Raw genomic sequence first — 21869 nt, 5'->3', positions numbered from 1 at the left:
TGATAATCATCTTGTTGATATATTGGAAGCCAGAAAGCTCCTTTTTTTAAAGTTTAGAGCTGATTTTAAGCGTGCAGAAATTATTAGATAACTGAGTAATTTTAAAAGTTTGAAAGCTTAGCTGACTCTTTAAAAAAAAATCCTCAAAATGAAGAGAATCAATAGTATCAAATGAAAATCTAGAAGACGCTAGCCTGCTTTTGTCAAACATTTTACATTTTTCCCCATAAATAAGACTATTTATATTGATTCTCAGGTTTGGAGGGTACTGAAGCAGATAGGAGGTAATTAAAAGCATAAATCTCAAGAGCTTGTGAAGGTAATTCTCTGCTTTGTAGACAGAGCTGACAAAATGATGAACATTTTTAGCTTCAACATGACAGAAATATTGCATGATTACAGGGTGCCAGGGTAGAGCTTACTAAGAGTTCTGTTCAATAGCAGCTATTTAACAAACCTTTTAACTAAGTTCACTTGGCTTTCTGAAGATTATAATAGTTACTTATTAATGGCCTCATTTCCACAGTATTGCTGTATTACTGAGATTTCAGTATCATTTTCAACAGAATCCTATTTTAAATGAATATTTGGAAAAGGTATGCCTTAAATAGAATCTACTATTTGGAAAAAATAGAATTAATTTATACCCTTTTTATGACAAAAAGGTGGAACATTATAGCATAAAGTTTACTCTCCAGATCTTAAAGTTAATTTCTGAGAGAAATTTCATTTTAAATGTTCACTTGAGAACCTAGCATATACCACTCACTCAAAACTAACCCTTTTTTAGTTCTTCCAAAATGACTTGGTTCCTCAGAATAAGCATTAAATAGGACTTTTGTAAAGTTCAAAGTTATGAAGATCTGCCCAAATATGTTGTCCTCTTGTGCCATTGTGAAGAATGGTAAGAATGAGTGTTATTTGGGGCTGTGCTATATCATGTCTCTTCAGCAAAATACCATTAAGTGTGCCATTGAACATTGAAGGGAAGCATGCTGGAAGGAGCTCCGACCCTGCTGGCAGAGGATCTGGGTTAAAACGCTGCCTCTGATACATCCTACCTGTTTGACCTTGATTGTGACCTTGGGTGAGTTACTTTACCTCTGTGGGCCTCAGCTTCCTGATCTCCCAAATGAGAACTAGGAAGCCGGGACTAGGTAACCTTTAACTTGAGGCCCTTTCAGAGCTACATCTCTGGTCTACACATTATGCTGGGATAGATTCCATCTTTAGGGTGCTTTGGTGACTGCACATTGTTGAAACCTTCTTTAAAAAATGTGTTAGGTCTTTTCTCTGTGCAAAACTGTATTTCACAGTCATGGCAAATATCAATTCAAGGAGTTGTTAAAAGACCACAGAGAATTATTTGATTCTTTGTCATTGTTTCTCTTCCCTTTCTAAAATTGTCTTAGAAGACGTATTCTTTGCGTCCCATATTTTGGGATGTCTGTATATGTCTTCTTTGCCTAGCATGGAAAGCTTTCCTTATAATTGGCTAGAACACGTCTCTTAAGAAAAGGATAATATTTCATTCAGTTGGGGTTGGGGGCGGGGGAAGGTTGATTGATCCTGCTGAGAATTCAGTGTAAATCAAGAGTCCAGTAGAGTTTTTAAACTGAACATACCTGTGATTGCCCAAATGAATAGTTTAAAATTGATGCTCATCCTTCACTTCAGATATGTTTGTTGTTGTTGAGTTGTTTCGGTATAGTCCAATTCTTTGTGACCCCATTTGGGGTTTTCTTGGCAAAGATAGTGTAGTGGTTTGCCATTTCCAATTCACTTTATGGAAGAGGGAACTGAGGCAAATGGGGTTAAGCGACTTGCCCAGGGTAACACAGCTAGTAAGTGTCTGAGGCCAGATTTGAATCCAGGAAGATGAGTCATCCTGACTCCAGGTCCAGCACTCTATCCGCTGCACCACCCGGCTGCCCATGTGTTTAGTTTAGATACATTTAGTTTCCTATAAATTGTCTTTTGTTCCATAAGCTGATATTGGCCTTAAATATAAAAATTTAAGTCTTCGAAGCTGTGTCACTGGAACAAAGAAGAGAATTGTTTCTTTTAGATAAAAGCAACAATGAAAAGCTATAGGGAATAAGAATAAGTAACTTTTTCCATTCCCTTGTTTTAAAGCGGGTGGTAGGTTTAATAAAGCTCCATGTGTCCTATACTGGAGACAACTAGTAAAGTACTTTTTTTGGAGCAGCCTTTTGAGCCAATTGTATATACAAAGTACGAAAGCAAATGGGTATACTTTTGTCCCTGAAGGTCAGGAAATCAGATCTCGAAGATCTCTAAAATAAAATAAAAATGAGTTCTACAGTAAAATGTGGCAAACTACAAGAGATTTTGAAGTATGTGGCATGATAAAAAAAAAAGGACTACAGACGGGGAAATACCAATTTTCCCAATTCCTGAAAAGTCTTCAAATCAGAAAGATTTCCTCTACAAGTTCTCTGTAGTTAGCTACCTTATAGACAGCATCTGGTTGCATTGGGCTCATTTGATAGTGACTGACCTGGGGGAAAGTATTGAAATCACCCACATCTGGGGGTAACTTCATTGGGGTAACTTGGCTTCCTAAAATTCAAAGGGTGGTAGGAAGAAGCTAGTGAATTCAGTAAGAGTGTTTTTCTCTTGGCTACCAGCCTTATTTCAGGTAGAAGAATCCATTATCAACCTATAAGCATTTTATTCAGTGTCATAAATATAAGGGCTTCTTAAATAAATGAGACACAAAAGAAATATATGATAGCGTCTCTATCCTAAGTGAACTCAGAATCTAGTTTAGCTGTGATCGCAAAACCACAGATGGAAATATTTAAATATGAATAAGCTGCCAGACCATGCGGTACATAGATTTTGAGTTCTTCACGGAGTCAGAGAAGAACAAAATCAGGGTGGGCTAATGCAAAGAAGGCTCCCTGGAGGAGGGGAGATTTGAGCTAGGCCCAGAAAGATAGGCAGGATTTGAATTAAATAGAAACCAAGGGGAAAAGTTAGGAAAATGAAGGAAAAAAAATGTGGAAAGTCATCAGATCTGAAAATAGACCCCAAGAGGTCGTCTATCATGGATTCCTAAGCAGGACTATACTTTGATCATATGTGATAGTGTTCCTTCTTTAAAAATGCCAGAGTCCAAGAGGCTACAGTTTCCCTTGACAATATGGTGTCATGTTCAATCACCCTCACTGACAGGAACTTCATCTTCATGTTTGATCTCATTAGCTCTCTGCAGTTTCAGCCCATATTCTGGAGGAGGTGAAGGACATTTGGCGTGCCACCTTCTGGGGTTATTATTTAGCATCTCAAGAAAATGATAATGAAGTAAAATCTGGGGAAGTAGAAAATGATACTATAGGAAAGAAAGGTCAATTTTTTTTCCAGAATATACATTTCAACTTTTGAAATCATCCAGCTCGTCATTTCTTATAGCACGATAGTATTCCATTATAATCTTATATCACAAATTTTTTCATCTCTTCACCAACTGATGGGCATCCCCTCAATTTCTAATTCTTTGCCACCATAAAAAGAGCTGCTATAAATATTTTTGTACCAGTAGGTCCTTATACCTTTTTAAAAAAAATCTCTTTGGGATACAGACCTAATAGTAGTATTTCTGGATTAAAGGGTATGCAGTTTTATAGCCCTTCAGGCATAGTTCCAAATTGTTCTCCAGAATGGTTAGATCTGTTCATAATTCCACCAACAATGTATTAGTATCTCAATTTTCCCATATTTATCCAACGTTTATCATTTTCCTTTTCTGTCAGATTAGCCAGTCTGATAGGTGTGAGGTGGCACCTCCGGGTTGTTTTTATATGGATTTCTCTAATCAAGAGTGATTTAGAGCATTTTTTCATTTGACTATAGGTACCTTTGACTTCTGCTTCTAAAAACTGCCTGTTTATATCTATCAACTGGGGAATGACTTGTATTCCTATAAATTTGACCATTTATCAGTTGAAGAATGACTTGTATTCTTATACATTCGACTCAATGTACTATATATTTGAGAAATGAGGCCTTTATCAGAAACACTTGCTTTAAATTTTTCCCCAGTTTTCTATTTTCCTTCTAATCTTGGTTGCGTTGGTTTTGTTACAATTCAATTTTTGTTAAATGATGATTTCATTCAAATTGAGAGTATTCTAAGATTTTAGCTTTTGATTTTGCAATCATGATAAATAATAAGTAATTTGAAGTTCACTTTAAATAAGCAGGGATATAGTGGAAAGCATCCTGGATTTAGGGGTTAGGGCACATCCTGGCTATCTTAGTAACCATGTGTGTGACTTTGGACAAATCACTTAATCTCTTAGAGTCTTAGTTTTCTCATTTGTAAAATGAAAGTATTGAAATAAATTATTTCTAAACTCTGCCCTTGTTTGATTAAGCTAGGTTAGGTTCAGATTTGAATTTGCTCTGGCAATAAGGCATGCTCTCAAAGAATAAGGTTTTTGTTGAAAGACAGGGAAAATACTCTATCAAACCCACACCCACAATAATCAACAATTCCTAACCAACACAGTTAACACAACAAAGACAAAAACACAGACAACATAGATTTATCACCTCTCAGGGGAATTCCAGCACTTGATCCTCTCAAAGCTGAGGGGGGTTCTGATTTACACAGCCCAGCTCGATCAAGGCCCAAGAGGGAAACTGATCCCAGGCGAAGTGTCCTCCCCATGGGTGAGATTCCGTGTGCTTGTTCCACATGGAGACTTTTATAGCTTCCTGAACAGGGAAGGCTTACTGCTAACTGTCCCAGATGTTCCTGGGCAGCAATGGTAGCCACTCCCCTTGGGAGGGGAAGATCTTGTCAATCATTTTGTTTTTGAGAACTGGCTAGGTCCTCAAGAAGCAGTTTCAGAATTTCCTGTCCTTTGTTCAAGGCCTGTCTCCTAGTGGTAGTGTATTCCACTCTTTGGGCCTATCAACCAGAGAGGAATGTCTGAGAGGTTCATTCTTATTGAAGGTTTATCAGTTGGAGAGGAATTTCTGATTCCTTATTCCAAGCTGGAAAGTCTAAAGATCTTGCAGGAGCTGGGGAATGGGGGAAGGAAGAAAAGCCAGGCTTACACTATAATATGGAAGATCTTCTATAATGATTTATCATTCACCCCTCTACTCATCTCCCTATCCCCCCACTCACACTCCATATTCCCAGATCCAGCAATAGTTGATAGAACAGAGTTATAATTGGAAACAGAAAAAAAAAACCTGTAATTTCCATGTACTTTTTTATCCTGTTAGTATTTTCTGAAAATGTGGCTCTATTTGGGTGAATTGGGATGAGAGTTGGAGGCTGCTTTAGAAAGAAATTATGCCATATATGTGGCTTATGGGTATTCCCCCACAATCCTTAGAGAAAGTTTTTTTCCCCCATGGGGAATCTACTTTTATTGAATCTACCTTTCTTTAACACGATTCCCTTCTAACTACTCATTCCATTTCAGCTCAATTCAACACACTTTTTAAGCCCTTCTACTAGGTGCTAAAGATAAAAAGGCAAAAACAAAACAATCCCTGCCCTCAAGAATTTTATATTCTCTTGGGGAGAAATGATGTGGACACAGAGAAGATGAAAAATATATGCAAAGTGGCTTCTGGGAGAGACAGCAAAGGAAGGAGGTGGGGAGGTGAGGACGAGGGCAGATCCTTTGTGGCAGGTGGTACTGGAGGTGAACCTTGAAGGAATCTAGATACTCTAGCAGATAAAGTTGAACAAGAGGTACCTTGCAGCCATTTGCAAAGGCTGGGACTAATTGTTATCATCATCACCATGATTATTCTAATTTTATTAGTTGTTTCATTTATTAATAATAATAAAAGATGATAAAATAATAATGATAATAATAACATTTATGTGGCTTTTAAGGTTGGAAGAACCCTTTGCCTTCATTATCTCAGTTACTCCTCAGAACCCTAAGATGCTGGGTCCTATTATTTTCCCCATTTTACAGATGAGGAAACTTTAGGCTGAGAGAGGGATTATGTGACTTACTCATGTGAGGCACTTGTCTAGTATCTTATGCTGTAGGATGTTGTACACAGATGTTAATAGCAAGTGGGCCCAAGGATGTAAAAAAGTGATATACAACAACCCTGGAAAAGTAGGTAGGAGTCATATAGTGAAGAGTTTTAAATGCCAAGCACAGGCCTTTTTTTTTTTAATCCAGTTTTGAATTGTATCCTAGAGGCAATTGGGAGCTCTTGATGCTTCTTGAGCAGAGAAGTGATAGTGTCAGAAGTGCTTTAGGAATATCAGGTTAAGAGAGAGACTAGAGATGAGAGAGAAGAGACAAAGAGGCCACTTAGGCCAACATCTGAATGGAGCCAAAAAGGTCATTCATTTCATCCAAGATTTAAATTGTAATTTTTCATGGGCCCTACGGGGGAGAATTAAGCAAAATCTGACATAGTAGAAGCTCAAGCTATAAATTTGAAGACCTAAATAAAAACGATCAATTCAGCAAGCTTTTAGGAAATACCTACTCTGGTATTTTACTCAGGTAAAATTTACCTTCTCTGCAAACTTTTCTTCTTAGGTAATGTAAATTAATAACATAAACAAGATTTCTGGGAATAAATTTTTTCAAGTACCCTTAAGCACTTTAGAGGCATCCATTTACATGTAAGCAATTGATATGCTAATTAAAATAATTAGCTATTCATTAAAATAGGGACCCTGAGGACCTCTATTAGGCAACAATTCGAAAGAATGAACTCAGTTTAATTTGTTACTCAAAAAATAACAAAACTTTATTTTATTTCAAATGTTTCATTTTTTAGACTTTTCACAAATCCCAACTGTCATTCACTTAGTTCAAATGCATAGGGTTTTTACTATAATTATACTGTAACATAACTAATTTAACTTGGGCCCCCTCCCGCCATGTAAAATATCTCCTTTTGATTTTATTTGCTTTTGCTTTTGTCTAAAAATCTTCCAAGTCAGTTATCTTCAGCTCACGTGATAGACTGGTTTATAATGGCAAAATAAAAAGCAGAACAAAACTGATTTAGCCTTTAATTTTCCTGTTTAGGTATCTACATCAATCAAACTAACCACAGAACTCTTCCCTCTGACTTCAGAACAGTGAACAACTGAAATAAAGCATTTTAGAACATTTCCTAAGGAGAATATTCATATTTGGCCTTCATTTGATGTGGTCGTCGTCTATCTCTCTAGAATCATGACTTATTTCCAAAAGCCTGCCTGCCCAGATCAGTGACTAGCAGGCGGGAACTTCCACTGTGGGTCCTACAGCCCTCCCCATGCTTATTGGTGACAGATTCTTCCAGTCCTCTGTTTCAGGAAAATCCCAGACATGCTTCTTTTCACTTATCTAACTCCCTCTATTCCCGCCGCCTTCTCCACAGTCTTTTGCAGGAGCACCATGCACCACTCACCTCCTTCCTATTCCAGTGCTAGGGCCATGAACAAATCAACTCTGCCACTGTCCCTAGATGGAGTGTGGTGGTCCACTCTCATCCAACCTAACTTACCAGTCTAGTAACAAGGGCAGCTCCCTGGTCCCCATTCTCCTAAGTGTACAGTCTTCCCCATTCTAATGTAAACTCCCCGAGGGAATTAATTGTGTGACATGGGAGACACTGACACAGGACCACCCTGCATGGCGTGCCCTCATCAGAGCAAAGCGGAATTATAGCTCAAAAGAAACATAAGATGCGCCAATTTAGAGAATCCACCCCAAATGTTCACATGGACTATTTGTGCCTGACCTGTCGTAAAGCGTTCCAAGCTCACATTGGTCTGCTCAGTCACAGTGGGACACACTGTAACTTGACTCTAACATAGTGATGTCATTTTGGTCTTTTTCCAGAATGAAAGACAACAACCACCCTGAGGGCAGGCATTGTCTTTTTATTTTCTTTATACCTTCTCTTAGGATTATGTAAGTGCTTTATAATGGCGAAATTGTGATATCTCTGTTGAAAAAGCTGTGGTTTGTGACCTTTAAATATCCAAATTTGTTAGTACTTGCAAGGTCCAGGTATTTGGAAATGGTTCCAAATTATAGGAATTGGTATGCTCTCTATTAAGATTGTAGGTATTATTATCCCAATAATAAGGGAGGAGAGAGGGAAGTACCTACATTACTTTTAATTGTTTCATGCTAATATCATGAAAAAAATACTTAACCTCAAGAGGACATTTTTACATTTTCAATCTTGACTGTCTTTTAAATTAACTCATAAATGTTACTGCCGCAAAGGATAGCGCTCACTTCTGAATGACCAGCCTTACCATTTTGTCATGGCTTTTTAGTGTTCAAAACTAGAGAGACATTTCAGTTCTCTCTGAGTAATCCAGTGGTCCTTTTCTAGTCCTATACTCACATATAAGATACACATATATATATGTATATCCTTTTTTTTTTTACACATAGATCTGTGTTATAGTCACTGTTACTTAGGACTATACTTTGGAAGTACTCTTTACATGGGCTTCATGATGGAATCCACAACTCAGTAGGCAGTAGAGGCCCAGGAATGTTTCGACTTAGAGGGCCAATAAAAATTTCAATTCATATCAATCTTGTCTCTTTTGCCTGGCCTAGGACAAAATATGGGCTGGAAGCAAAACTTCCAGCTGGGCCTGGTAATCCATTTAAGCAACAATCTTTCTTAGGCTCGAAGCCAATATGGTGGTACCTAAAACTTCATGCATGTTTTCAATAGTTTCTCACAGTTGACCAAAAAGAATGCCCAAGTTTGAAAGAACAGGTAGTTGGTATTTTTGTCTTTAAAAAATCATGTGATACTTCTAAATTTGCATACCAATTTATTTTTGCATCGTAAAACATGCCTGTATCTAAAAATGTTTTAGGGCTTTTTAAATGATAAAATTGTAAGAATGTTCATTTCAAACTAATAATGAGAAATAATAAAGTATTCATGATGTACATAAAATATTCCACAAGCCACCCCATGACCAATCTGCTAAACATTGTCCTTTCCAAGTTATTTTGTCACATTCATCTACTGTTGGTTAACATTCGTAGTGTTAAGCTTTAGCTATCAAAATGTCAGGAGAGCTAAAACTGAACCTAATTTTAGATTTATTTAGAGCTTTGTATGTAAATTTCTTTAATGCTGAAATGGAAAATAGAAGTAAATGTAATACCTTCTAGACAGATTAAAAATTAATGTGTGGAAGCCTAGTAGGCTAATTTAAAAGACAGTCAGAAGACTTGAATTAGTTAGCTATGTAGTCTCTGCTTCAATTCATAGGTCTGAATTATATTACATTACTTGTCATTGAGTACTGAATTGTTAAATTGCCTTTTTTAAAGCACACAATGGCACTCCATTTTCCTCCTGAAATGTAACTGCACTCCCAGATGTAACTGCACTCCCAAAGATGTTAAGAAATTGGAAGGTAACTGGGGACTTACTGGGAACCCTGAGTCACTCTTCTTTCTACTTCAAAGAAGCTGAAAATTATTAAGTGAAATGTGTAAGGGGTAATATAGCATGTGAAATTACTTTAGAGAAAGGAAAATTATTTCCATTTTTAATAATTATGAAAACAAGAAGCGAATGAAAGGAGAATATTAAGCAACCATGAATAAAAGTCTTAATTTTTATACTACCAATATTAATAATAGTTAATACTGCAAAAAAAAAATTTTTTCAACTAGACCTGTGATTTTATCTGTACAGATTGTTTCTGGTGAGGAACCTTTGCAACCAATGTATACTAGCAACTTCTCTTTATGGATCTTCTGGTCTTAGAGAGCTGAAGAATTTCACCAATGAAGTCACAGGTGTGAACAAAAACCTTGCAAACATTACCGACAAAGGCAATATGGCCACAGAATTAGAAATTGGGGCCTTGTAATTCTTGGAATTTGCTAATTATTTAGCACTATATTCAGGATTGAATTGATCCCCAGAGCACTAAACATGATTGCCCTTCTTTGGGATGGGGGATCTTTCTGGAAGCATGAGGAGCTAGCCTACTCAGAAATATTTTATTAAGCACTGTATGTTATGAATATGCCTGATTCACTGATCCCTCCTCCCTTTTAAAACAAAATATGTCTTTAGACCGGGCTTTACACACACACACACTTAATCTGCATTAGAAAATGTAATTTTGTAGGATGCATACATATATTTGCATTAGTATATTGACTTGACTCTTGGCCATAAGCCAAAAACTAAATGCCTGTACTTTTGGAAAATGATAATCTATGACTAAAGTAGTTGATATTCTGAGGTTACGTTTCTTAGATATTTTAATCTTTGCTTCTGAGTAGAATGTAAGCTCCTTGAGAACAGGATCTAGTTTGTTTGGAGGTTTCATCTTTATATTTCTAGTGTCTAACATAATTCCTCGCACATAGTAGAAGGTTAACAGGTGTTTGCTGAGTTGAATTGATTCAGTTCTGGATTGCTAATGTGTGATAGTAAAAAAAGCTAACCTTAATAACTGATTTTACCTTTGTTGAAACTAACTAAAACTGAAGCGACTTATCCATAGAAATAAATAAATCATATAGGTGACATAACTGGAAAAGTAAACATTCAGGAAATGGTGTTTTGCTCTTCTTTTGGCTTTCTTAAACATCATAAACAACATTAAACTTAATCTGGGCCAGATTTTCCATTTGAAACTACACAATAGTGTTAATTGATTGTAAACACCTTTCATTAATTTGTGCTCATAGGAGCAAGGGAGCTTTTAAGTACCTGGGCTAATGTGCAAAAGGAGTAAGTAGAGGAAAGATGTGGAGGGAGATAATGTCCTAAAATGACTAATCTACAAATTGTAGAGGCTCCCACATCCCACACTCTTCAGATGCAATGTGCCTACCCTTAATCCTTTCCCTTCTTGGCCATATAATTGTGGCCCAGAATTTGACTAGGTGCTTAAAAAAAATGTTGCTTGTTGATTGATTGATCTCAGTAATACAGACAGAGAATAATCTGTGCTTTAAAGCAGCTGGAAACTGACTATATAAAATTCATTTCAGCAGTAAAGACAAAATTCCATCTATTAAGACTACTGAAGAAAAACTCATCAATTTAGCATTTCAAGTGCAAATGTATTCCAGTGCCTTATTCAAATTACACTGTTTCTGATTCTTCATGTTGGTTCTTCTCGTTCTATATTTACAGCTTTTCAGAGTAACACTGTGTGAAATAATTCCATTGGTGAATTATATTCTGTGAAGATGAACATCAAGATTCCTGGCTAACTAATAAGCTGTAGTTGAAAAATTAATTTGAAAACTGCTAAAGAGCTTTCATTTTAAGAAGTGAATTAATTTGCCTACATGGAAATTTTTTGATAACTCAGATTATTAAAATATATCCCAAACCCATTTATTTAAAGTGACATTTTTAAAACAGCTGCAGTGTAAGATTGTACCTTTTCTCCCCTCCCTTGTACTTTTTGATGGCTTCTAAATTAATCCCAAAGAGATTTTGCATTGTAGAAGGTGCATCTTTCTTCTTTTCTCTTCAGTGAGGAATCTATCTTCAGAGTTCATTGACTTTATTTTAAATGTGTGCCCACTGTAAATCCAGTCACTACGGAATGCCCAAAGTGGGGAGTGACAGCTGAACCATGCACCAGAAACCAATATAACTGTGAGAGAGAGTGATGAAAAGTCCATGGTAGTTTTAATCCTGCTTGTTTGTTTTCAGCAGATCTCAGTAGGTGAGGATTAAATGAAATGTAGGTCATTACTTATACTGCCTTGTGGATGCAAATGGCAGAAAGTTTTACTAGCAATTAGGTGACCTTAGTAAGTCTTTCTCTTGAGTGTACCCTGTGTCTCATATTGTAGCTTTAGCCACATTTGACTTCGCTGATCATTTTAATAGGGAGAATATTTACAGATTAAAACAAAGATACAGCTTTTGTTTGGTCTTAGCCTTTGTTTGATACCATATTTAACAACTTAAGTACTGTGGGCTCCATTTTTTTGGTAATCACTAATAGACTAAATTATAAATATTCCAGCTACCATTTTAACAGAAGATTATGATTTGGAACTAGGGTTAAGATTTATGATAAAAAGCTAGCACCTTAGCTGCATGACCATTTTCTTTCTTTAGGGACTGCATGCAAATAATGATAATACTTTACTCTTCATAAATTCATCTATGAAGCTATAGGATATATCATTAAAAGTATTTCACTTCACTTTGGTAGCTTTTACTGAAATGCTTTGGTAATTTTTAGTGGTGTGAATAATTTTCAAAGGGGACCGTGATGATCTCAGATTAATATACATTTCCTGTCAGTTCCATGTGGGTTACATGCCACACACACACATGCATACATACATACACACACACACACACACACACACAGGGTCTTTCTCCCTATTGGTTGTCTGAACTGTAATATGATTTACTCTATTTTATAATACTCCCAAATCTAAGGGAAAATATTTACAATGCTTTTGAATAGTGTGCTTTATTTTAAGTAAGCAAACTAGATTCAGTAGTCCTAATGACTCCCTAAAGGATGGAAAAAAATTATGTTCTGCAGGGGAGTAGTTAATTATTTAAGAGAGGGGGAGAGAGAGAGAGAGACAGAGAGAGAGACAGAGAGAGAGAGAGAGAGAGAGAGAATCTATATACATCCTCTCTCTATACACATAGATAGATGGATGGATGAATGGATGGATGGATAGATAGATAGAAAGCCTTCTCCCAAAAAGAAGAGGAACGTCTCTGGCAATTTGGGTGGGGCCTCCATAGAGTATTTATAGTAGAACATGGGGCAAGGAGAATCACATAGGATAAGGTGTGAAAGGGCTGCAATCTGCACTAGTGGAGAAATTTCCCAGCTATTTATTTACCAGAGGGAAGGACTTAAAGGTAAGATGGTTGCAAGTATAGTCTCCTGCATAGTGCCATATTTATATAGCATAGAGATTATGGATTTACAGCTGGAAGGAACCTCAGAGGTTATCTAGTTCGACTCTTCATTTTACTAATGGGGAAACTGAGGAACAAAGAGAGTAAGAGATGTATTTGCCCAAGGCCATACAGGTAATAAGAGATAGAGCTAGGATTTGAATTTCTACTACACTCATACTCTCTCTGTTTCATCTACCTAAAATTCTGGATTATATTTACAGAATGTAATAGAAAAAGTATGGGAAAATATCCCCAAGCTTTTCCCCTAAAGTACCACATATTAATCTCTATCATTTTGTTCTAGAGAAGCAGGTACCTTTAGAGCAGGGAAGGTTGAGGGAAGAAATCCTATGTTGTTGTGCAAGCAGAAGGAAAAAGCAGAAGAAATATTCTCAGACATCATTTACCTTCAAAGGCACACTTTCCACTTATGGGAAGTCAGCTGCTAGAGTAAGTTTGAAGGAGAGTACCCCAAAACCAATTGGATTCAGCAGATATTTACCTATGACAAGCACTATGCTAGGGACAGAAAATAAAGAAACTTTAGAGAAGACACAGACCCTGCTCTTATGGAGCTTATGGCCTAGAATTCTTTTCAGAGAGGAGCCGCTTGGTAGGACTTTCCTGGTTCAGGCAGGACCTTAGCATGATTTTTCCCATACTTCTGGCAGTACCCTGAAATGGATGAGGGTGCGCCATATTGCCTGCCTCTACCTCTTACCTTTCCTACTAGGACCTGTGATTGTGGGGTCTTAGCTTAATAAGCAGCTAAAATTCAGTTAACCTGCCCAAATAGTGAGCTCCACTATACCTGGATGACTTGAGCTTTCTGAACTTTAGCCCCGCTTTTTTTCTCACTTTTTGCATGAAAAGATTCCTGGGTAACCAAGTTGCATAGATTGTTTTATTATTCAGCATCTCTTTTTTTCCAGGAGTCTAGGGCAATGAGACACAGGACACATTCCCATTTCCACCTGTAATGAGATTAACTTTCCTGCTACTGTACCTTTAGTAAAGGGTGAAGAGGAGGAGAAATTAATCTGTGGTTATAGAAAAGCTTGAATGAGAGCCTGCATTTCATTATCCACTTCATGTCTGGCTAATGTGAAGAAGTAGATTGTGGCCATAGAGATCTTACTTATCTTGTCATTTAATGTAGTTTCACTGAACTGTATCCTTACGGCTAAGTGCTAATTGACACACTTAAAGTCCTACAGTGAGCCCTGAAAACAGTTAATGGGGAGATGACACTCTAGTATCTTGGGCTGAGATCTTTTTTTAAGGTATTACAAGTTTCTTGAGCGAAAGTGTAGTGGAGCTCTACTGTACCATTTAGTGTCCAGGGTCAGAATAGTTACTGGAGAACACACAAGTGTCCTGTAGTCCTGGGAGCCTTTAAAAATGAAATATTCCCAGGCACAAACTACCAGCATCCGACCTAATGTGTTTAAACAATGCACCTTGCAGAGATTGAGTAAATTATTTCCTGATTGTACTTAAATATGAAGCCATTGAGATGTGATCACCCCGCTGAAGTGATTTCAAGAAGTTTGCTTTTCCTAAATTTTTTTGAAGTTTTAATTAAACTACAATATTCAATTCAGCTGTTTTTAGTCATGTCTGACTCCTTGTGAAACCCCTCCTAGGGGTTTTCTTGGCAAAGATACTTAAGGTGGTTTGCCATTTCCTTCTCTAGCTCATTTTATAGATGAAGAAACCAAGGCAAACAGGGTTAGGTGACTTGCCCAGGGTCACACAGCTAGTAAGTGTCTGAGACCAGATTTGAACTCAGGATGATGAGTCTTCCTGACTTCAGGAAGTGCTGTATCCACTATGCCACATAGCTACCCCAAAATTACAATATTAACTTGTTTAATATTCATCCTTTGATAGGGGCACCTACTTTACATACATTTTAAATGTGCTCAAGTAACTTTTACAACCTTGAGTCTATTACTAGGTATTGCTAAGTAATATTTCTTGAAATTCAGTTAGCCTTTTCTGTAGCAGCTTTAGGTATATCTATATATTTTATCTGAATATATTTAAATACTATTCAACCAATTTTAGGCCTAACAGCCTAGGGCAGAGATTAAGATAAGTGAAATAAATAGAAGACCTGGAAATTGGAGTTAGATTATGCTTCCCTCCCTCCAGAATAGTTTTTCTTTTTTCCTTTAACACAACAGGTAAAAGCCCTTGAGATAGGCATCCAGAAGGTGTGATATACCAGTGGTTAATCTCTAGAAATAGAGATGGGAAAAGTCATTCAAGAAAAGTGCTGATTGAATATAGGGTCATGGTGTGTTTGATAAGTACCTGGCCTTTCTGGTATTGAAGGAAATTGGACTATAAAATACTAGGGTTATTCCCCACACCTTAAGCTATTTGTGTACAGAATTAAGAACTGGGCCCAAATAAGAATATGGAGGTAACACACCCCAAATCACATATTTAAAGAAATAGAAAACAGGCTAGAGAGAGCACTTCCTTCAGAGATGAGAGACGGGCTGTGTCTGGTGTCAAGTGGTGCTGATGATCTCCTCCTCTATGGCTGTGGACTGCAATTAAATATAACATTCAACACAGTGAGCTGTTTCATTGGTCCTCCCTGCAGACCATACTCCAAAATAGGGGCAAGGGTTTGGAATGCCAAGAAGTCGGAAGGGATACCCACTCTAATCCAGCCGGGTGTGACTGGGCATGTGTAGTGGATGGATGACAGCAGGTTAGGCAAGCAATCCGTGCCTAACAAACTGAAGTGAGATTTGCAAACAAGAAAATCAAATGACATGCTGAAAAAAACACACTGTGGTAGACTTCAGATGGTTTAGCCTAACTGTGAAATGTGGAGAGGCAACTTAAGTCAGTTAGTCAATCAGCAAGCATTTATTAAGTGCCTTCCATGGGCCAGGCACTATACTAAGTGCTGAGGATACTAAAAAAAAAAAAAAGTCCCTGCTCTCCTGGAGCTCACATTCTAATAGAAGTACGTCTATTTGGCAGAGTCCAGCAGAGGGGCCAGCAAACAAACAGTGGCTGTGGCTGCATTGCTACACATTGCTTTCAAATTGCATAGCAAATGGTTACCCTTACATGCATACATCTCACGCCTCAATTTTTATTGCAACTGCTGTCTAGCCACTGGAGTGGCTCTTGATCCCTCTAAGCCATTTTATGGAGAGAGGCTAGAAGAATGAAGCTGTGGGAGAGGGGATGGAGACTAGACCTGTAGTTTCACTGACATCAAGATCTCCCTCTTCCAACAACACAGGACAAGTACCTTCCTTACCTGCAACTTAACAGTGTTAAAGAGTTGCCTAGAACACTGCCTTTTGCCAGAGTCACCGCCTGCAGGTATCAGAGGTGAGGCTTGAAGGCAGATCTTTCTGGCTCCCAGACCAGCTCTTTGTCCTCTTCCTGGAAGCATAATGTTCCTTGAGTGAAATTTTTCATCAAGATAATTCCCATCATGAATTCTCCAGCCTAAAGCATCAAATCTTAAATTTCTCTGCCTGCTGATCAAGGTGTTCCATTATTAACATGACCCACTCTCCAGACTCCTCTCATTTTCTCCCTAAAGCACTTACATTTATCTGCTCTCTCCCATCTCTGGAATTTGCATGAATGATCCCAGTTACCTGAAAGGCCTTCCCCTCTCCCCAACATTTGGATATTTCCTTTGAACTCCAGCTCAAAACTTCTCTGCTGTAGGAACCCTTCCATAGTGAAGACTCTCCTGACATGATCACTGCTTTACTCAAGAAGTTCATAAGATGCAGGGCTGGGAGGGAACTTAGAGGCCCTTCACCAGATGAGGAAACTGAGGACTTCCCAAATTTTAGGTTAGCTTGCTCTTGCTGGTAAATTATCCTCCGTGGTATTTCTCATTCTATCTAGTGTTGTTGTCTTGCCACTTATTCCATGAGTTCCTCAAGGACAGGTGCTGTGACTTATAGACCAGAGGATCATAGAGGTAGAATCGGAAGGGACCTTGGAAGCATCCAGCCCTTCCATTTTATAGTCCAGGGAGGTGATAATTTACTCTTCATACATTAGATTTCAGAGGTAAAATTTGAACCCACATCTTTTGACTCTAAACTTGGTGCTCATTTCACCATTCCATGCTGCTTCCTATTTCTTTTGTAGCTCTCACCCAACTATCCCCATACCTCCAGTGATACCTGGACACACACACACACACACACACACACACACACACACACACACTCCAGTAGAATATTCCCTACTCTAGTTTTCAATAAATGCTTGTTGAATTAAATGATTAGTAACTAGAAGCATCTTCATTTATGTGGATGTACATGTGCATACTGCAGGTATAAAGAAAATCAGTACAATTAGGTTGTGCTAAAGATGCAGTAATGATATCTGATGTGCTCTATATCCCAGTCTGCATTTTGCTACTATTGTTATGCCAAACCAAAATGCCCATATATGCTTCCTGGGTATATCAGAAATGAAACTGCAAAGAATATATGTATTTTTTATCAGTCTATAAATTAGCACCCAATACTGAAGTGTTAAGGGATAAGGAAGTCTTCTTTTGTAAAAGGGGAATTTCTCAAATGTCCATCAAATATTTTCTCTGTCTCCTGCTGTTTGTTTGGCATTATGGAGATCTTATCAGTCATTTCTCTTTGATCTTAGCCCTTTCTCTTTGATCTAGGAGGGAAGTCATAGTTCTATCTATGCTTCCTTTAGAAATAAATTTAAGGATAGCTTGGCCTTTCCTGTCTTTCTTTATCCAACTTAGAGACCCCAGGATCATCTCTCCCATTTTATAACTTCTGGTTTTTTGTCTGTGAATTAGATGACCACTTCTATCAGGCCATTGAGAGAATAACACATAACCCGTCATTTTGTTTACTCTAATCACTTAGTTGATCTGGTAGCTAAATTTACTAATTTATCATTAAGAGTAAAATCCTGGGAGGTTTAGACTCAGAGCAAGTCAACTTTGAGAACAGAGGGGAAGAAGGGACGAGTTGAAAAGGTTCAGAAGAGAGTGTCAGAACACCTGGGCAGAGGAGCATGGCAGTGCAGGCCCTGGGGCAGCCTGCTGAAAGACAGTTTGAGGTCACTGTGGCTGTGAAAAACAGGGAGAAATGCAGCCAGAGAGAGATAAAATGGACACCAAAAGACAGGTTTACCTGCTTCACAGTTTTGCCTAGGGCCCATTCTGGTTTTTCCCTTTTCCTATATGTTTAAATCCTTCAGAGAAGCAGACATGAGTACTCTGTGCTCGATGAAGAACACCACTACATGGAAACCTCTTAGGCACATGTCTTTGCCACCCCAGTCCTCCTCAGCATGGGGTATCGATGAGTTTTCTTTCTCAAAAGCAGTATGAACATAGCAGACTGGGGCAAGTCCTTTTAAGCTGGGGAGGCCCATGGTAAATAAACAGTATGATCCTAGTAATGAAGTGTGTGTTTGTCATCAAGGGACTGGCCACCAGGTGATGATTTAAGGGAGGGATATATATGCCAGCTAATGAAGACCATCTCTTGGGTGTGTATGTAGAGGTTGCAGTCTGTGTCAGTGACCCATCAACCAATGCAGCACCAGCAAAATTAGAGCTCTCTCAAGCATGGAAACATCACCAATCAAATCAATCAATAAACATTTATTAAGCACCTACTATATGCCAGGCACTGTGCTATGTGCTGGGAATACAAAAAGAGACAAAAGACAATCCCTGCCCTCAAGGAACTCAATCTAACGTAAGCTTGTTGAGGCAAGGAATGTTTCATTTTTTGTCTTTATGTTTCCAGCACCTGGCACATAATAAGGGGCTTAATAAATGTTTACTTATTCATTGATTGATTGAAATAAGATACAAGTCTGCCTCCTTACACTCATGTAAACCGAATTCTAAACTTCTATTGGTGCCTATTATTGAAAGTGTCTTTTTTTTTCCTACATTATCATCCATTGTGGTGTATGGAAAGTAGCAAAAAAAATGAGCCTGATTTGTTCTCCTTTGTAGAGCCAGGCCGAGGCCCACTACAAAGGAAGTAAGCATGCCAAGAAGGTCAAAGCGCTTGAGGCATCGAAAAATAAACAAAAAGCTGGTTCTTCCAAGGACAGCGCAAAGGCTAATCCCAGCTGCTCCATCCCGCCAGTCACAGGCAACAGCTCTGACAAATCAGGTCAATGACAGCTTCGGTTCTTTACATTCTTTGTGGTTCTCTTTTTTTTCTGTTTGTTTTCCTTAGTTGTTGCATGTTACTGTCCACGATTTGTTTGTGTAAGTATTAATAAGTTTTCCTTCACAGGAAGGGTTTTGTTTACTGTCCAGCATCTCAATGTTTTTTTTATCTGTGTCAGACAGTGGAAGACCATTCATTCCCTGTGGGAAGATTATGGAGTGAGTAATGGAAAAAGCCTGGACCTGGAGTCAGAAGGCATGAGGTTTATGGAGTCTCGGCTCCAGCCCTTAACTGGTTGTGTGACTTTTGGCAAGTAACTTCAACCCTCTCCATGCCTCAGTTTCCTCGTCTGTGAAAATGAAAGGGTTGAAGTGGATGATTTATTTCTAAGGTTCCTGCCACTAGTTAAGTTCTGAAAGACTGTGAAATAGAATTATACGTGTGTATATACTATGTTGGAATGTAAATTCCTACATAATTAGACACACATACATGCTCTGAATTGGCCTGACCTTCACATTCTAATGCACAGTAATTCTTACTTAAGATCAAGGGACACAGAATTGAAGTCTAGCTATGGATTTTATTTCTTTTTTTTTGTAAATTCCAACTCATAGAAATTTAGCAAAGACACAGCCCTTCTGACTGCAGGGGATCCAAAGCAAGACAGAAATTGGATCCAAAGGAAATTAAACAAATTTCACCTTTCTTTTTCAGTCCATTTAGTGCTTGGTTTGCCCCAGAACTGGGAGCAAGGAATTGCCAAGTGCATTGGCTTCAACGTAGGGTCCTTGAGAGAGAGCATCCTGGCTAACTGGATAGAGCAAGTGACATCTTTGTGGGGTTTCAAAGAACTGCCTGTGAGATTCCATATAAGATTGTGTGTCATATCTCTGTAAACCTTGGAGATCATTGCTTCTGCCCCCTTTGTTTTACAGATGAAACTGAGATCCAGAGAAGGGAAATGACTTAGCCTGAGTTTACACAGCTATTTAGTGGCAAAGCAGAGACCAGCACCCAAGGCTCCTTCCTTCTGGTCCTATGTGTTTTCTGTTACACCCAGATGGCACTTCTAATCTTGAGAATTGGACATTCTATCCAGTACTAATTCAAGTTCTTTGTGGTCCTGTGAAAAATAATTTCCCTATTATCTGAAATGTAGAGCTCTATATCTTTGCTATATTATTATCTATAGCATAAAATCTTTGATGTGTTAAAATTAAAGAGAGGTAATGTTCAGAAGTCTAGGGTGGACTGACTCATATTTACTGAGAAGTGTGAAATCTAAAAGATTCAGTGAATATAGGGGTAAAGGGCTAGGTTTCCTAGCACATACGTACTGTGAAATTGGATTTTAATGGGCTTTCCCCACTCCCATAGGCCTATGCCTGTGAATGGGTCATTTTGTTTCGACTAATGACCTATTTTTTTTTAAATGGAAGTGTTTCCACATTACTTGTGCTCTGTTCCTTTTCAACTGACTTCCTTACTAAGCTCTTGGATAAAACAGCCATGGCTCTGACTTTACTCTGCAATCAGAATTATTTTGAGTAGAGATAGAGGTTTTAAAGGTCCTTTTTGAATGACAACAATAGGACTGTGGATAAGGAACTAATCCACAGTTATAAGAGTTGACTTCAGGAGCTCCAGGATGACAAAGGTAAGGGGACCATTGTTGATTGGATCCAGTGACTGTTGGTTCCTGACACTCTTAATTAAGTACTTTGGGGGGTCTGTGGTCTCGTTTCCCATGGATGTTTTCTCTGGCAGTACAGTTCCCAGCCTCTCTACAACTTTGGAGATGGCCAGTCAGTCAGTCAGTCAGTCAATAAACATATATTAAGCGTCTACTATGTGCCAGGCACAGAGCTAAGTATTCAGTGGTCATGGAGGGATGCCATGCCTGAAAAGCAATCTTACTACCATCATCTTGCTGACAAGCCTCAAGAAGCATGAAATCCTTGAAAGAATTTGCTCTAAATAGGATTTAAGGAATAGCAGTTGCTTTGTGTCGTTAATGGAACAACAGCATTTTTCTTTGGTTTCTTAATGCTTGCGGAGCACTTACTATAACTATGACATAGGATGTGAGTACTATGATCTCCATTTTACAGATTTGGAAACAGAGGCTCACATAGCTAGTAAGGTGAGATAATATAAGCCCAGTGCTTTGCAACCATGAAATTCTACGTAAATAGAAGTTGTCATCTTTATTATGTGACACATAAGGAAGCTGAGGAGCAGTACGAGGCCATAGCAGTGTCTTGCTCAAGGTCATACGGCTTTGTAGAGCAGGGTCTCTGGGCTCTGTCTCTCACATCATTGCATTTTCGAATGGACAGTGTTATCTCCTGTGAGATTCTGAAGGAAAGAGGTCACTGTCAATGGGGTTATTATCTGGATTGGGCTTCTCATCCTCAGCAGCTCTTTCAGGGAAAACAATTAAAGTGATACTGGTTTGTGCTATTCCAGAAATTGTAGAGCACAGACTTTTTCACCTGAGCCTCTGGCTTAATAGCCAGTCCAGGGAGATGCCGGAGAGGAATTGTGTATGTTCTGCCAGTGAGCTCTGAGATGTCAATGTCCACAGTAAAATTGCAGATAACTGCCTGGGGTCTGGATTTGGGACAGGGATAGAATGCAAAGTAATGAGCAGAAAAGAGAAGACTAGACAAAGGATTATAAAACCTTCGAGTTTATAAAAAGGACCTCAGGGGCCATCAAATCCAACCCAGAGGTGAACAAGAACCCCTTTCATAGCATCCCCCCCCAAAG

The 21869-nt window shown here is 38.3% G+C and overlaps 1 protein-coding gene across 2 annotated transcripts in view; it reads left to right on the top strand.

Moving 5' to 3' along the window:
• ZNF385B (zinc finger protein 385B) overlaps positions 1 to 21869 on the top strand; it is a 105734-nt gene that overhangs the window by 42783 nt on the left and 41082 nt on the right. For both annotated transcript variants that reach the window (XM_036742685.1, XM_036742684.1), the window contains one exon: positions 18932 to 19094. In XM_036742685.1, the coding sequence (XP_036598580.1) occupies positions 18932 to 19094 (163 nt within the window). The remainder of the gene's footprint in view (positions 1 to 18931; positions 19095 to 21869) is intronic.

The sequence above is a fragment of the Trichosurus vulpecula genome, chromosome 2, assembly GCF_011100635.1.
Source record: "Trichosurus vulpecula isolate mTriVul1 chromosome 2, mTriVul1.pri, whole genome shotgun sequence".
In the NCBI taxonomy this organism is placed as follows: domain Eukaryota; kingdom Metazoa; phylum Chordata; class Mammalia; order Diprotodontia; family Phalangeridae; genus Trichosurus; species Trichosurus vulpecula.
The sequence above is the reverse complement of the archived record's forward strand: the minus strand, read 5'-3'. Positions and strand labels throughout refer to the sequence as shown.